The 16,373-nt window shown below is 39.3% G+C and overlaps 2 protein-coding genes across 2 annotated transcripts; both read left to right on the top strand.

Moving 5' to 3' along the window:
• The first annotated feature begins 1,712 nt into the window (after positions 1-1,712).
• rps23 (ribosomal protein S23) lies at positions 1,713-3,855 on the top strand. The gene is made up of 4 exons (XM_034314032.2): positions 1,713-1,811; positions 2,651-2,810; positions 3,439-3,559; positions 3,660-3,855. The coding sequence occupies exons 1-4, from the start codon at positions 1,808-1,810 to the stop codon at positions 3,804-3,806; spliced, it is 432 nt and encodes a 143-aa protein (XP_034169923.2). The 5' UTR covers positions 1,713-1,807; the 3' UTR covers positions 3,807-3,855.
• Positions 3,856-10,246: 6,391 nt separating this feature from the next.
• Positions 10,247-16,327, top strand: asb14a (ankyrin repeat and SOCS box containing 14a). The gene is made up of 10 exons (XM_026932813.3): positions 10,247-10,351; positions 10,590-10,865; positions 11,474-11,526; positions 11,613-11,744; positions 11,908-12,066; positions 12,640-12,885; positions 13,471-13,642; positions 14,204-14,747; positions 15,384-15,537; positions 15,695-16,327. The coding sequence occupies exons 2-10, from the start codon at positions 10,738-10,740 to the stop codon at positions 15,856-15,858; spliced, it is 1,752 nt and encodes a 583-aa protein (XP_026788614.2). The 5' UTR covers positions 10,247-10,351; positions 10,590-10,737; the 3' UTR covers positions 15,859-16,327.
• Positions 16,328-16,373: the final 46 nt, after the last annotated feature.

Genomic DNA, 16,373 nt, shown 5'->3' with positions numbered 1-16,373 from the left:
GTTCTTTCACTCCAACCTTGGCAAACCATGTTTTCATGGAGCTCGCTTTGTGCACAGAGGCATTCATGTACTTCCTGTGAAACGAAATCTTTTGTACAATTGTGTGCTTCCAGCTTTGTGGCAGAAGTTTGGGGAAGGAACACATAAGGGTGTGAAGGTCAGGAGTCTGCAAACTTTTGGCCATAAGGTGTGTGACCTGAATTTGGACAGGACACACTAACTGCTCTTCACTGTAGTCTTGATTAAATGTGGGGCCAAATAATTCCAATAAAAACCATGTCTTACAGAGGAACCCCACCCTGGTCCTGGTATAACCCCCTGTCCTGCACATTTTAGTGTGTTCCCTGATCTAACACATCCACATCAGCTCAGGAAGCGCTGTTCAGGTGGATTGGTAAATAAATTGCCCCATGTGTGAATGAGTGTGTGAATGTATGTGTGCATGGTGCCCTGTGATAGACTGGCATCCCATCCAGGGTGTATTCTCACCTCACACCCAGTGTTCCTAGGATAGACCCCAGATCCACCACTACCAGGATAAAGCTCTTACCGAAGAAGAATGAGTATATAATTACCCGATTACCTAGTCTATAGGCTCATTTTATACTGAACTGCTGATTTCAACAGCGTATTGTTTGAGTTAGTCACTGTCTTCAGTGTGCAATTATATGTTAATAGGATTAACAAAATGATTATGAACTTAATTCTTCTTCTGATGGAAAGTGAAGTCTAGGTTTTCATGGGTCACTGAAACGAATTAGGTTGAATTATTTCTCATTATCTCATAGAAATCCATGTGTAGTGCTGAGTTTGTAACTCTGTTGCTGGATGGTGAGTTATCTTCAAATCCTTGCTTTTACAGCCTCAAGTCCTTGATCACTTGTGCACAAGTCACCAAAGTGTGTCTGTTTGGGACAGGGCCAAAGCCTGTCTGCAGGTCTCAGGAAATGAACAGGTAAAGTTTGGAAAAACATTACCTGGTCTTTTTCCCATTTTCAGTTGTTCAGTTTTGTGATCCTGTGCCCCTGTAGCCTCAGATTCCTGTTCCTGAACTCGACTAGAAGGACTGGAACTCGAACTTGCCTCAAGATTTTGCATATTCGTGAGTGAGTGTACATTGTGTGTATCCACTGATCTACACTATATGGCCAAAAGAATGTGGACATCTGACCATTGAACACCCCATTCCAAAACCATGGAATGGAGTTAGTCCCAGCTTTGTGACTTTCCACTCTTCTGGGAAGCCTTTGCACTAGATTTTGGTGATTTTGCCCATTCAGCCACAAAAGTACAAGAGGTCGGGCATTGATGTTCAGCAAAAGAGCCAGTGATCTAGTTCATCCCAGAGGTTTTCAGTGGGGTTGAGATCAGCATGACAATGTAGGTTTGGGCCTCTTAGTTACAATGAAGGCAAACTGTAATGCTACAATAGTGTGATGATCAGGTGTCCTCATACTTTTGGCCATAGTGTATTTAATTACATATTTAATTACATTTACAAATACAAAACAAGAAATGTTGTAAATTGATTGCTGGTCAATTTAATTAAAAACACAGATGGTATTATTATTATTATTATTATTATTATTATTATTATTATTATTATTAATGTTGTTGTTGTATTATAATACCCTGTTGTTGTACTATTATTACATAAAGGTAAAAAAACGACAGTCCATATATACATATAAAATACACTCTTTTATAAACAGGCATTTCAGTGGACACCTATAAGACCTGCGCAAGAGACAACTTCGCAAAGCATTCTGGGATCTCTCTTTCCTCCCCGGACTTCCATCGAGCCGACATGGGTATGCGCTTTAGTCGAATTTAAACTTCCTTTAAATGAGCGTTATACGATTAAAATGCGTTTTAATAATAATATATATACCAAGATAATGCAGTTATACACTCGAACTCGTTGGTAAATCGTGTATTTGTGGTGTAGTCATAAGAATTTTAATTATTTATTTCGCGACAACGTGGAGAGCCGCCACGCCATATTGTGAGCTAACATGGCTAACAGAGCTTCACTAAGCGCTCGCGGCGGATTCAGCCCAAATAATGTTATTAAATCAGTCATAAGTCCAAATAAGTGATGAAAATGTGTTTGTATCGCATTTGAGGTTTATAACAGTGTTGAAATGAAATAGCTATGTCACCTATTAAGCCTAGGTAATGTGTATAGAGATGCGGCTGTGTTGTGAATGGCTTTCTGTTTAACATGGAGTGCACTACTCTTACTTACTTAATACTCTATTTACACTACATGTAAGGCTGCACAATATATCGAAATATCGCGGTATGCATATCGCAAGGGCTTGCGATAAATGATTGATTTTAATATTTAAAGAAGTCACAGTTTTTGGGCGAGGCAGATAGCAGCGAATTCTTTCATGTATCTCAAAAGAACAGGAAACATGTATGTTGGTTATGTCATTTTCAGCTTTTAAATATATAAATATAATGTAAATTGATTTTACATGCTTATAGGATTATTGTACCGCATATCGCATTATTTAACGAGTTATCGCATATCGTGTTTTTCTTTAATATTGTACATCACTAACTACATGTGCACTCTAACAGGACATTATTTGTGGTAAGTCTGAGATCCAGCCTGTGTCTTACTTCTTCTTGTGTCTTGTAGGTAAGTGCCGTGGATTGCGTACTGCCAGAAAGCTGCGGGATCACCGCCGTGAGCAGAAGTGGCATGATAAACAGTACAAGAAGGCCCATTTGGGCACAGCCCTGAAGGCTAACCCCTTTGGAGGCGCTTCACACGCCAAAGGAATCGTGCTTGAGAAAGTGTAAGTGCAAGGTTTTATTTTTGTGTATTTTCCCTATTAAGTGTCCGTGTCTTTCCTATACCCTGCATACCAACTGAGTGCACTGCAGCGCTCCTTTTTCCCCCCCTCTCAGCGATGATTGTATTGGACATTTGTTACGGGGGGAAAAAAAACAGTATTAAAATATATGTATATATAATATTGTTTTCTTTAAAACCAGTAGGCAAAAAGGTTTTGCTCAATTTTTTCAACTATATCTCTGTGGGATATAACTGAATAAAAATTCGAGTAACTTCTGGAAATGCAGTGACCACCTCAGCATCATCTGGTGCCCTAACCTTCTGGAAAGAAATGTTGGATGCTGTTAAGATCCTATGATTTGTTCTTGGAGGAAAAAAAAAAAAAAACAGAACATTTCATGATTTTTTTTTTTTTTTTTTTCCCCAAGAATAATAAATTTTAACAGTATCCAGCATTTCTTTCCAGAAGGTTAGGGCACCAGATGATGCTGAGAAAGTCATAGCTTCTCCAGAAATGACTCAAATGCTTGTTTAGTCTTGCTATGATTAGCAGGGTTTTAGAAATCACCTGCTAGTTTTTAATTTTGCTCTCTGTTAAAATTAAATGTTAATGGGATTTCTTTTCACAGCGGCGTTGAAGCCAAGCAGCCCAACTCTGCTATTAGGAAGTGTGTCCGAGTCCAGCTGATCAAGAACGGCAAGAAGATCACTGCATTCGTCCCCAACGACGGTTGCCTGAATTTCATTGAGGTGCGTTTGGACTTTTTGGTAGCTGAATCATTGATGAATGTTGACTGCAGTAATGAAGTTGAGGCTGCTTTGAGTTTGATGGCCATGTTTGTGTTTATAGGAAAACGATGAGGTTCTGGTGGCAGGATTCGGTCGTAAGGGACACGCCGTCGGTGATATCCCTGGAGTACGTTTCAAGGTGGTGAAGGTGGCCAACGTTTCTCTCCTGGCCCTCTACAAAGGCAAGAAGGAGAGACCTAGGTCATAAATAAGTAATGCCCAGAACACAATAAATCAAAGTTTTTCAATTACACAAACTGTGTGGCTTGTGTTATTTTAATAAGATTGAGATATTTGAATACATGGTGTTGTATCATGTTGGCCTGTAGAATAACTTACACCCCCAATACTAACAGTAAATTATGTTCCCATTATCTCGATGGTAAATAAATCATGTGAATAAATAAGCTGCAATTAGTAGTAGCTGGATATTGGGTTGTCTGGCAAAGTGTGTGTTTTTTTTTTTTGTTTTTTTTTTGGTTTTTTTTTGTTTTGTTTTAATTAAATTAACTGAATCTGGTAAGCCAATGGGATGGCAGTCATAGTTTTTTTGTTTTTTTTTTTCCTCCAAAGGTGTAGAGTGATCAGCTCAAGTTTTAAGTGGTTTATCCTCTTATTCTGAAACAAAGGTTATCATAGTCTTTTTATAACCAGTACTGACTGATAGAAGGTAGTTTTTGAGCAGGGTCTTAATATATTACCAAAGCCATCTTTTTTGTTTGCTGCAGTATTCACTGAAAATTAAAAGTTGCAAACAGTTTTATGTGGGTTGATTTTGGGGGAAAAAACAAAAACAGGCTTTATGGTTGGGCGATTTTGCGAGTCGTCTGTGGCCGCGTTCCAAAAGAAGAAGAAAAATTTTGTAAAGGCTTTAAAAAAGACCACAGTATTCTTTTATCTTGACCTGATCTAATGAGACCTAAGATTCTGCATTACATGACTGGGATTGGTTGAAAACAATCTACATTTAATCAGGCTGTGTCAATTTTGAAAATGGATAAGCTCTGACGAGTTTTTTGCAGTCAAATAGTCTGATGAGTTTCTGACAGCCGTAGTCAGACAACTTAGCATTAAATTGAAGTAAATATTAATAAAAACTGACAATATCTGCCCCCCTCTGCTCAGTGTGGTGTTCACTTGTGCAGTATGAACATGGTGTGTAAAATCTTCACATACAGAAGTCTTTATTCTAGCCAGTGCAGCTCCAAGAGAAACCAAACAACCTTGTAGTTCTTGCGTATAACATACGAACAAAGCAAACACTGCTTTCTTACTTGACATGAGAAAAACAAGACTCTGAATGACAAAAGTAACTTGCTGGCATTTTATTTTCACTCCATAAAAAAAGTGGGTCATTGTTCATAACCTCGACTCTACATGACTCCTGGAAGACAGAAAACTACAGTTTCACGGCTAATCTCAGTTCTGAGTGTTAATGCACAGGAGGAAGAGATTATTGGATTCAGTGTCTGTAAGCAGGCGTTTAAGCAGAATTGCCCCTGAAAGGCTGCAATGCAAGTACAATAGTCAATAATACTTGTGTAGAATTAAAGACTTGTAATCAGATTTATACATATATAAGCCATAACATGCATATGATGCATTAGTTTTTTATTACTGCATGTTTTTTTATTACTAAATGCGATGCCCACAGCTCTGAGTGAATGTAGGATGTTGGCCGGCTGCCCTCTTGGTTGTGTGAAACCAACTGACCGCAAAAGTCCCTGCTGTGCTTCATTATAGAGACCAGACGGTGCTGAGCTGACTCTGAAAGCAGGGCCAGAGCTCAGCAGCTTCGATAATAGAAATATATATCAGCCATGTGGTACTGAGAACAAACGAACTTCCTTTTGGAAAATTTAGATCTCTTTATTGCCTATCGATTTCCTGGGAAGCCTGTAATTATATTGTTGAATCTATAATTACATAGATATGGTGAATATGAATATGTTGAATTACATAGAATGTACCTATGAATATGCAAAGAAATTAATTTTATAAGATGATTAAATTATCTTGTGTAATTCCCTGGTGGCATATTTTGAATGGTCCATGCCTCATTGCTGATCATGATTGTTATAAACACAATGTTGCGTTAACACACCTAGTTCATTTGGCTTTTGTGTCCCACATTTTCAGGGGCAGCTGCTGTTTCTGGAACATTACCCATTGAAGGCACATGGGTGTGAAAAGCCAACCGTATGCTCAGTTGCTTTTAACAGCATCAGCACTCATGAGTTTCCATCTGACTTCCAATGTTTTCCCATATGTGCTATATTAACTTTAAATCAGTGGATCAAGTTTGCCAAGGGGCGATATAAAGACAAGTTAATCTAATTACATACACTGTATGGCCAAAAGTGTGGACACCTGAGCACCACACTGATATGTGCTTTTAGAACATCCCAGTCCGGATTTAGTCCCCCTTTTTCTGTTATAATAAGCTCCACTCTTCTGGGAAGGTTTTCCACTAGATGTTGGAGCGTGGCTGTGGGGATTTGTGTTCATTCAGCCACAAGAGCGTTAGTGAGGTCAGGCACTGATGTAGGGAGAGGAGATCTGGGGTGCAGTCGGTGTTCCAGTTCATCCCAAAGGTTTTCAGTGGGGTTGAGGTCAGGGCTCTGTGCAGGCCACTCGAGTTCTTCTACTTTAACCTTGGAAAACCATGTCTTCATGAACATCGCAACAATGTTTAGGTAGGTGGTACGTGTCAAAGTAACGGCCACATGAATGCCAGGACCCAAAGTTTCCCAGCATAACATTGCTCAGAGCATCGCACTGCCTCTGCCGGCTTGCCATCTTCCCACAGTGCATCTTGGTGTCATCTCTTCCCCAGGTTAGCGACGCACACGCCCGGCTGTCCGCATGATACGCTGTGTGTTCTGACACCTATCTATCAGAGCCAGCATTAACTTTTTCAGCAGCTTGTGCTACAGTAGCTCTTCTGTGGAAATGAACTAGACCGGCTAGCCTTCGCTCCCGATGCACATCAGTGAACCTTGGGCATCCATGACCCTGTCACCCGTTCACCGGTTTTCCTTCCTTGGACCACTTTTGGAAGGTGCTAACTACTGCATACCGGGAACACCCCACAAGATCTAACGTTTTGGAGATGCCCTGACCCGGTCGTCTAGCCAACAAACTTTGGCCCATATCAAAGTTGCTCAGATCCTTACGCTTGCCCATTTTTTCCTGCTTCCAAAACATCAACTTCGAGAACTGACTGTTCACTTGCTGCCTAATATATCCCACCCCTTGACAGGTGCCATTATAACAAGATAATCAGTGTTATTCACTTCACCTGAGCATTATTGAGTCTCCTTATATGTAAATTTACACAAATTCGGGAGCTTTCATAGGACACAAATGTTTTTCACAGCTAACTGGATTTTCATGAATACCACATTTCTTGTGTATGTAAAAAGAATATTGTTGTTACATATTCTTGGTACATATTTTCCTTTTCATCCTTTCTTTTTCAGTAAAGCTGCCTTGTTCAATATCGCTCTCAGCAGGTTACTGTGCTGTTGCCTCGGCCCCTCACAGCAGTCATGCTGGAGCAATCACATACGCTGCACTCAGTCTGCTCCGTAGGAGAGAACTATGTGATGTAAATAACAAAGTGAGAGGTTTTGCCTCAGCCACTTGATGATTTGAAAGGTTGAGTTAGAAAATACAAATAAGTGACAAATTGTAATCTGATGTTAGTGTTGTTGTTTTTTTTTTGTTGAGAAACTCATGATTAGGAAGGCAGACACATGATACACCCGGGGTTAGAGACTGAGGATGCTGTTGCTAAGCAGCTGGGAAAAATAAATGACAGGCATATGCTATTGAGCAGGTATTTTATATGAACAACATAAAGGTGGAATGACCCTGGACATGAGAAAAAAACTGTCAGGAATGTCAACATCTCTCATATTTATTAATAAATTACAAAAAAGACTGTGTATTAATTTACACTGTAATTAACCTCCAACTTCCATGATGAGAAACATGAACACTGTGTCACAAAAACTTCCAAAATTCTTCCAAAGTAGTGAACACTACAGAGTGATTACAAAATGCCATGTTCATATAAACATGGAATTCTGTTTCATAAAAAATTGGGATTTGGAAAAGTTTTGGAGGAACTTGGCATATCTAATTCTGCTAAAGCTATGATAGCATTCTCATACCCTCAGAACTTCAAGCATCTGTAAAAACCCTTTCTGATAAAGCAGCTTTCGGTGATGTTGCCTTTCCTCTGACTTCTTACAGGAACGACTTATACAATGAATTAAGTTCTAATATCATATCTCTAAATTTATTTGCAAGTGAAATGCCAGATTTTTTGTATTTACAGAACAAAATGGTTAGAGGCTCGGACTTGTAACCCAAAGGTGAACCTGAAGGTTGTGGGTTCGTGTCTCAGGTCTGGCAGGGATTGTAGGTGGTGGGAGTGAATGACCAGCGCTCTCTTCCACTCTCAATACCACGACTGAGGTGAGACCCTTGAGCAAGGCGCCGAACCCCCAACTGCTCCCCGGGTGCTGCCGCAAAAAAGGCTGCCCACTGCTCCGGGTATGTGTTCATGGTGTGTGTGTGTTCACTACTGTGTGTGTGCATTTGGATGGGTTAAATGCAGAGCACAAATTCCGAGTATGGGTCACCCTACTTGGCCACAAGTCACTTCAATTCAATTCACAATGCATAATGTCATGCAGATTACAGGTCAAGAGCGTCAGTTAATGTTCACATCAAACATCAGAATGAAGCAAAAGTGTGATCTCTGTGACTTTGATTGTGGCTTTGATTTGATTTGAAGTCTCTATAGTTTACACAGAATGATGCAAAATACAAAAAACACTGAGTGAGCGACAGTCCTGTGGAAGGAAACACCTTGTTGATGAGCGAGATCAGAGAAGAATGACCAGACTGGTCTGAGTTGACGGGAAGTCTATAATAACTCAATTAAGCACTCTTTACAACCATGGTGAACAGAAAAGCATCTCAGAACACACAACACACCAAACCTTGAGTCATTCCTTGAGTATACTATGTGTTCATGTATTATAACAATTGTACAGTTTCGTTGTTTTCCTTTATTCTCATTTTTTTCTCTTACAGGAAATAAGTAAAAAGACTATTGACGAACAGCAACAAATGGCCTAAACTAATTGTTCAGTCAAAACACTGGTAACATTTGATCATTTAGATTGCTTTGGTTCAACTTCATTGCATTTTTTATTTGTTGAACTGACGTCAGGCTCTGTCTCTCTTCTGTGATGTATTTCCTGCCGGTGTTCATGCAATACCTCTAAGGCAGACTTTCGAGACTCTCAGGAGCTATAGAAAATGTTCCTGTATTAGTTATTTCGAAGTGTCACAAAATGGCCATGGATCAGGGAAACACAGTCATGCTTTAAAGATCTCTTTGAGAATTTTTATTAAATTTTAAATTGTTTTTTTAGGAAACAGACTGATACACGTGCATACATTCAAATTTAGTTTTGCTGAGTTGCTGAGAAATCGAAGGATTGCTTCAGTTAATCTCAGCTGATCTCCCTGACTTTGAGGATGGCATGGTTGTTGCCAGTTGTTGAATATTTTAGAAACTGCATTTTAGAATCTCCTGGGATTTTCACGCACACAACCTCTCTAGAGTTTACACAGAATGGTGTGACAAATAATAATAAAAAAAAACATCCAGTGATCGGTGGTTCTGTGGATGGAAATGCCTTGCTGATGAGAGACTTTGAAAATGCCATTAAGATTTTCAAGTGACAATGTATTCTTTTTTATTATTAAGCTGACAGAGTATAATTCCTTGCAGTGTACATGTAGCTAGTCTGATGTGAAGTGCCACTGTATAACTACGTTGCCTTACAGTAACAAACTACCATAAAATACACACAATCATTTGTATAGACATTTCAAGAATGATAATTATTTATTCTTATATTAAATGTCCCATACACTATAATACTATGTAAATAAGTCCCTTAGGTAGTATGTATGACTGAAGCAAGACTCAGCTGAGACACTGCTAAAGCAGTGGACTGTAAGAGGATTCAAAGCATTTAGAACAGAAATAAGGGGAAAGTATAATATAAACTGGTTGGAGGCCAATGGCTTTAACAAATCTGATACAGTTCATCTGTTAATAATCACGTTCCCTCATGGGTTGAAGGTAAAGCATGCATCCATCTACCAAAAGTGCTTATGCACATTTCACATTGCCATCTAGTGGCCTGAAGCTACAAAACTGTGACAGGGTTTTATTTTGAGAAAGGATATATTCTTAATATCAGTCTTCCTTCTGCAGCATCCACACAGACACAATGCATAGACTTTGATAAATATGTGCTACGTCACTCCTGAACGAGGCCTTCCAGCCTGCTATCCTGTCATTAACTCCTTAAACTCCCAAGACCTGTCATCAGGTCTAGAACTACACTCCTTCCTCTCATAGCTACATGCCTTTCCTAATACACTGGAGTTAGGAAATGGTTCATAGTAGTTACTGAGTAATATGCTTTAATGTGCATAACAGTAAAAAAGCTGATGAAGGGGGGAATAATATTATTATACACATGCTGTATCTCAGCTGCAAAACCCAGTAGATATATATTGCACAAGAGCACTGGGTCAGGCTACTTGAGTGGCCTTGTTTTGTCCCATGATCAGATATTTATAGCAGGGCCATGACATAAATAACCCTGAGGGCAGCTCATTAGTCGCACAACATTTACCAGCGGTATAACTCCTTAGGTAAGCACTAACGTAAACATTCATACAGGATGAAAGGGGTGTGACATTTTATTTAGTCCAAGAATTGTAATTCACAGCTGCATGTTAATGGTGAATACTTGTTTACAGTCTTGCAAACACTTCGTGATTATGCTTTTGCTACGTGTTGCTTATAACCACAATAATGTTGACATCTTAGCAGAACAAAACCCATACAAATGCAGTTGTATGTCCATGACCATTTAGTGCTCATTTTCAGGTGCTCACTTTTAGCTCAAGTTTACGGACCAGAAGGAACCTCATGGGATGACGTTGGATAGCAACAGCGTCGGTCTTCCAGAGTGATTTCTTTGGGGCACACTGTCGATGGTGGAGAAGGTGGTTTGGAGTTCTCGGTTACTGCCAATATGGATTTTGAGACATCAGGAGAGATTTTTGATGAAGAGGTGGCGGCTCAGTACATGATAGAACAGAGCCTTCTGGCAAACAATAAGCAGACTGAATTTAAGGACATCTTATCTGCAGATGGATGCAGGTGAAAATTTGCAGTAAAGAAATATTCAGCATGTTTCAACATCACTTCTCAGATCTGTAACATATGAGCGGTTACCATGGATGAGAATTAAAACATACTTGAAACTCACTTATAATAAAAGTCTAAGGGCAGCTGTTTAGTACAAAAATGACAAATGACATTTTTGTCTAGGACTTTCATGAATTCTTTAATTTAAGATATTAGTTAATTAAGCTTTTAATATGTATAATTTAAAAAAATGCATTTTTTCTAAAATGGGAATACTTTTTCAATGGGAAGAATGTAAGGTTATGTAGTATTAGCATAGTTGTGTAGGTCTGATCACAAAAACTTTATTTGCTGTTCATTGAAAAGATGGATAAAACCATATAACAGCTTTGGTAAGACATCTTTCATTCTATGATCTGTATTGTAATTGTAGTGATTGCTGTTACTCAATTTCACGTTGTTTGTTTCCTGTTGTTTTTCTCCTCAGTAAAGGTAATGTGCTGAAATTTTTGTCAGTAATTAAAGAACATGTACTAAAGATGTGATGGATAGAAATTATTTTGAAAAGCAATGGAATATTCCTTTAAAGGCTTTCTTACATGTAGTCTGTTTGTCCACAGGATAATACAGACTAGTCCAGAAAGGGATAAAATATCCAGCGCCGTCAAACGAGGTAAGAATATGTAGAGAGTGTTTTTGATAATTGCTCATGTACTGCATGTTGGGGTAAGTAATTTGGGTTTGTTGTTTGCATATCAGGTGATGAAGCTGAACTTCGTAAGCTCACAATCCACCAGTCTGCTTTCTCCGAGGAGGACAGTGCTGGCCAGATTCCCTTACACGAGGCAGCGATGCAGAACAACCAGCACATCCTGGAGATCACTTTCAAAGGTCAGCGGAGAAATTACCTGATGTTCCAGTGAGCAACATGGCAATATGATTTAAAGTGTTACCAAGCTCACACATGTACACATATCTCTGTTAGGTGGGAGTTTAAATGATGTTACATTTGTTCCACTAACCTGTTATGACATTTATGACTGTTTTACCACAGCATCTCCCACAGACGCCAAGTTTAGAAAAACTCATCGGGGCAAGACGGCCCTTTTTTTGGCTATAGAGAAGGGTTTCTTGGAAAATGCCTGCTACCTTTTGGACAATGGAAGCAGCCCAGATTGCCTGGACAATGATGAGGACTCACCTCTTGTCATTGGTTAGTAAAAGGAGACACCTTGAGTCAATTCAACTGGTTAATTTGTTATAGTAGGTGAGGTCGCAAATAAATAGATGACAGATGGCTAATATTAGAGAAAAGCATCCTATCTCCTGATGTTCTTGTGCTTGTGGTCCCTGCAAGCCATGTTAGCATAGTCAAGACATGTTTAGTATCCAGCATGTGGTTCTTATTTTTGCCCTGGCACTACAAAGTGAATGTAACTTACTACAGTGGAGTTCCTTCTCACCCTGAAGGTTTTTCTGTAAATACGTGCCTGCATTTAGTTCTTTAGTGTTGTTGCAGGCTCTGTGATGTGGTTTAGGGCACAATGTGGCATACCATAGTCTATAAACATAACAAAACTTTAGTGTTTAGCTCAGGGGTTCTTAAACATTTTGTATCCAGAGACGCCCTTTACTGTAAAATTAATTTCACGGACACAGTTCCAGTGCAACCATTAGTCACCAACCCTGTTTTGGCTGATCAATTACAAATATCTTGACTTGCTACCATTAGATATTCCATTATCTCTATCCTATTTTCTCAGCCTGTGTCATTACATTCCTACAGCTATACGCAACAACCACTATGACATGATGAAGCTCCTTCTCTGCTTCAACGCCAACGTAAACCTAAAGTTGGCGCACTGCAGAACGGCCCTTCATGAAGCTGCTCATTTGGGCCTGACGGATTTTGCAAAGCTGCTGCTAAAGTCTGGAGCTGATCCTGATCCCCGGAGCACGTATGGCCTCACGCCTCTAGCCCTGGCGGCGCAAGCTGGCCACGCGGAGATAGTGCAGGAACTCCTATGCCGAGGTCAGGAAGTGTGTCTGGGAATGCTAAGCACTACCATAAATGGCAGTGTAGCACTGATTTAGTTTGAGACACTTGAGACAGGATTACTTGGGCAATATCATTTCATTCCCATTATGGTTTTTAAAAAAAAAAAAAAAAAAAAAAAAAAAGATGATTAAATCCTTTTTGGGGGAATTCATTTGAGGGAGCAGACTGGTAAAAGTGCAAAAGTGATATGAAAAACATTATTGCTCATAAAATATAAGAGTCTCTCATGTTCCAGTATGTAAATGAAGGCCACTTGTAGGTTTGGGATTTTAAATTTAAATTGTTGGATGAATTGTGAGTTAATTTGAGAAACAAATTCAGAACTCCAGAACAACATGTGACATAACTGAATCATTTATAGTAGTTACTGTATAATAATAATTATTATAATTATAATAATTATAAGTTAATTAACTTTTTAAGTTAACTTTTTTAAGTTAAGTAACTTTTTAATTAAACTTTTTAAAGATTTTTTAAGATTAAAAACCCTTTAAATGTGCTTTTTTTTATACTGATTTCTTGGTTATTTAATATAAAGCAATTGTATTTGGACTACAGGGGCTGATGTGGATTCTCAAGCTCAAGACTGGGCTACAATTCTTTATGAAGCTTCTGCGTCTGGGAACCCTGACGTCATCTCTCTGCTGCTGGAGTATGGTGCTGATGCTAATATACCCAAACACACAGGCCACCTGCCAATCCACAGAGTAGCCCATCGCGGATATGTGAAGTATGAGGCATTTCTGACTATCACTGAGATTTCCAAACAATATGCAAATTCACAATAAAAATGCATGTGTGGCCCTTTTTTAGCATTACCACAAGGGTAAACATCTCTACTGCAGGAAACTTTGTTCATTTATTAATAAATAACCCTCTTGTTTGGTTCAGTACTCATTAATGGAAGTCCCATTGACCCAGAGAGGGTCATTGGTTTTTAACAAAGTTGTACTATAATATAAATGAAGAACATTAGATTTTAGATTAAATAAAAGACGGAGAATATGTTACAGGGACTAAAATAACCTCCTCACTTCATGGTTTGAAAGAGCCTGTCTTACACCAACAACCGTGTCATGGTCAAAGTTCACATTTTTCTCCATTCTGATGTTCTGAACCGAAGCTCTTGATCTGTATGTGCATGATTTTATGCATTGTGCTGCTGCCATGTCATTGGCTAATTGGATAATTACATGAATAAGCAGGGATAGAGGTGTTCCTATTAAAGTGGTCAGTGAATGTAGAAGTGTATACTTGTATGAATTAATATTCTGATGTTTTCTTTTCTTAGAGCTCTGGCTCTCCTAATCCCTGTGACCACATGGGAGGCAGTGGATGAGAGCGGCATGAGCCCCCTGCACTCGGCAGCAGCTGGTGGACAAACACAGTGTCTGGAGATGCTCCTCAAAGCCGGCTACGACCCCAACTTCATGCTTTCACCATGGGTGAGACGCAATTACGACGACCAGCGCAGGTCCGTCCTGTACTTCGCAGTAACCAATGAAGACGTGTGCTCCACCAAGTTGCTCCTGGAGGCTGGCGCGATGCCCAACCAGGACCCGGTGAAATGCTTGCAAGTGGCCTTGCGTCTAGGCAACTACCAACTGATCGACACCCTGCTAAGGTACGGCGCCAACGTCAACTACTTCTGCAGGGTGAACACCACGCACTTCCCTTCGGCTCTGCAGTACGCCCTGAAGGATGAGGTTCTACTGAGGATGCTCTTTAACTATGGCTATGACGTTCAACGCTGCTTTGACTGTCCATACGGGGACAGAGCTCACGTGCCTGATGATTATGAGGGCTGGAGCAGTACTGTCATCAAAGATACCATGGTGAGATGGGATTCACCCAAATTGCATTGTCAGGCTACACAATTCAGATGGTTAACCAATGATTCTGAGAAGTGGGAAGACTCTGCGCTAGTTGATCTGCCAGTATACTCTATGTGTCTGACATTTGCTTTTTTGGAAATCTGTCTCACCCAAATATCTACATCCAGTTCTTTAATGATATCACACAGACTTGTTGATGTGGTTGAGGATGCAATGTGAATTACTTTAATCTATAAACATGAACAAAACATCACCATGTAGCTGAAGACTAACCACATGGGACAGCCATCTTGGATAACTTTAATCACTTTGTTCCCTGAATGTAAATTTGTAAATATTGTCTCACAAATAATAATTATATTGTCTCACAAATAATTTGAATAACAGTGACGTTGCATAGATTGCACAATGACATTTGAAGCAATTATATCAATATTCTGCCATGTATTTATATAAAAAAAAAGGGAGAGATAGACAATCATTACTTGTTTGCTTCAAACAAACATGTCATGGCTGATCCACAACATTTGGCATGGAAAAGGCTTGAAGTTAGATGCTTCACTGAACCATTACCTTAAAAATGATTTTTTATTACCCGTTGTCATTTTTCTTCTGGGATTTGCTTGCTTCCTGCAGTTCTGTGAGGTGATAAGTGTTGATTGGCTGAAGCACCTCTCTGGAAGCGTTGTGCGTATCATGCTGGATTACGTTGACCATGTCAGGTTTTGCTGCAAAATGAAAGCAACTCTGATGGAGCAAAAACAGTGGCCAGAAATCTGCAAGATTCAAGGTGAACATATGTGTGGTGTGACATAGATTTATAGCTATAGGCTTCCTTTATGACTTTTTCTGTACTTTTTTTTTAGTAAAGTTTCACTGAGATATGGATAAGGCAGGTCACTGTCCAGTTACTAATGGATTTACACTTCCTGTCTTGAATCCTCCAGAGAACGCGCGCTGCTTGCAGCACCTGTGCCGACTGACCATCAGGAGACGTTTGGGACGGCTGCGCCTCAGAGCTCCAGTCTTCATGAGCTTCCTGCCTCTGCCTAACCGCCTGAAGGAATACATCCTATACAAAGAGTATGATCTTTATAGGCAGATGTGCTAGGAACAGTTAAAATCATACAGATATGAAATGTCAGGGATGACTGAAATCCAGAGAACTGTTCTTTGTTCCTACAAATGATGTTTTGATGTTTGATCAGCTTGGCTGGGTTTAGCACCTAAATAATTGAATATGTAGATAAATGTATAGATTGTCATTAATGAACACATTCAAATGAAGCTGCATTTTTTTTTTAAGATGCTGTTTAAATGAATGACAAAAATGTGTTAAAATGTGTATTCATGTATAGTTTTTAATCAGCTTTTTTAAAAACATTGTAAGTCTTGTATTTTATGTAAATACTGGATTTGTAGAAATACAGAATCTTGTTACACTGCCTTTTAGGTTAAGAAGATAAACATACAGTGTGTGTGTGTGTGTGTGTGTGTGTGTGTGTACTTTTTCCTTGTAAATGTGTTTAGCTCAATGTGCGACTTTGCGACAAATAAATAAAAACCTAATTTCATGTGTAGTTAATGTTGTCACTGTGAATATGGATGGTAACATTAACTACAATA

The sequence above is a fragment of the Pangasianodon hypophthalmus genome, chromosome 20 (assembly GCF_027358585.1).
Source record: "Pangasianodon hypophthalmus isolate fPanHyp1 chromosome 20, fPanHyp1.pri, whole genome shotgun sequence".
Classification (NCBI taxonomy): Eukaryota; Metazoa; Chordata; class Actinopteri; order Siluriformes; family Pangasiidae; genus Pangasianodon; species Pangasianodon hypophthalmus.
This window is presented reverse-complemented; position numbering and strand designations above follow the sequence as displayed.

Coding starts and splice junctions, on each gene's coding strand:
- rps23 (XM_034314032.2), top strand. Junction 2,811..3,438: donor GGAATCGTGCTTGAGAAAGT/GTAAGTGCAAGG, acceptor TTCTTTTCACAG/CGGCGTTGAAGCCAAGCAGC. Junction 3,560..3,659: donor GTTGCCTGAATTTCATTGAG/GTGCGTTTGGAC, acceptor TTGTGTTTATAG/GAAAACGATGAGGTTCTGGT.
- asb14a (XM_026932813.3), top strand. CDS start 10,738: ATGGATTTTGAGACATCAGGAGAGATTTTTGATGAAGAGGTGGCGGCT. Junction 13,643..14,203: donor GCCCATCGCGGATATGTGAA/GTATGAGGCATT, acceptor TTCTTTTCTTAG/AGCTCTGGCTCTCCTAATCC. Junction 14,748..15,383: donor CTGTCATCAAAGATACCATG/GTGAGATGGGAT, acceptor TGCTTCCTGCAG/TTCTGTGAGGTGATAAGTGT.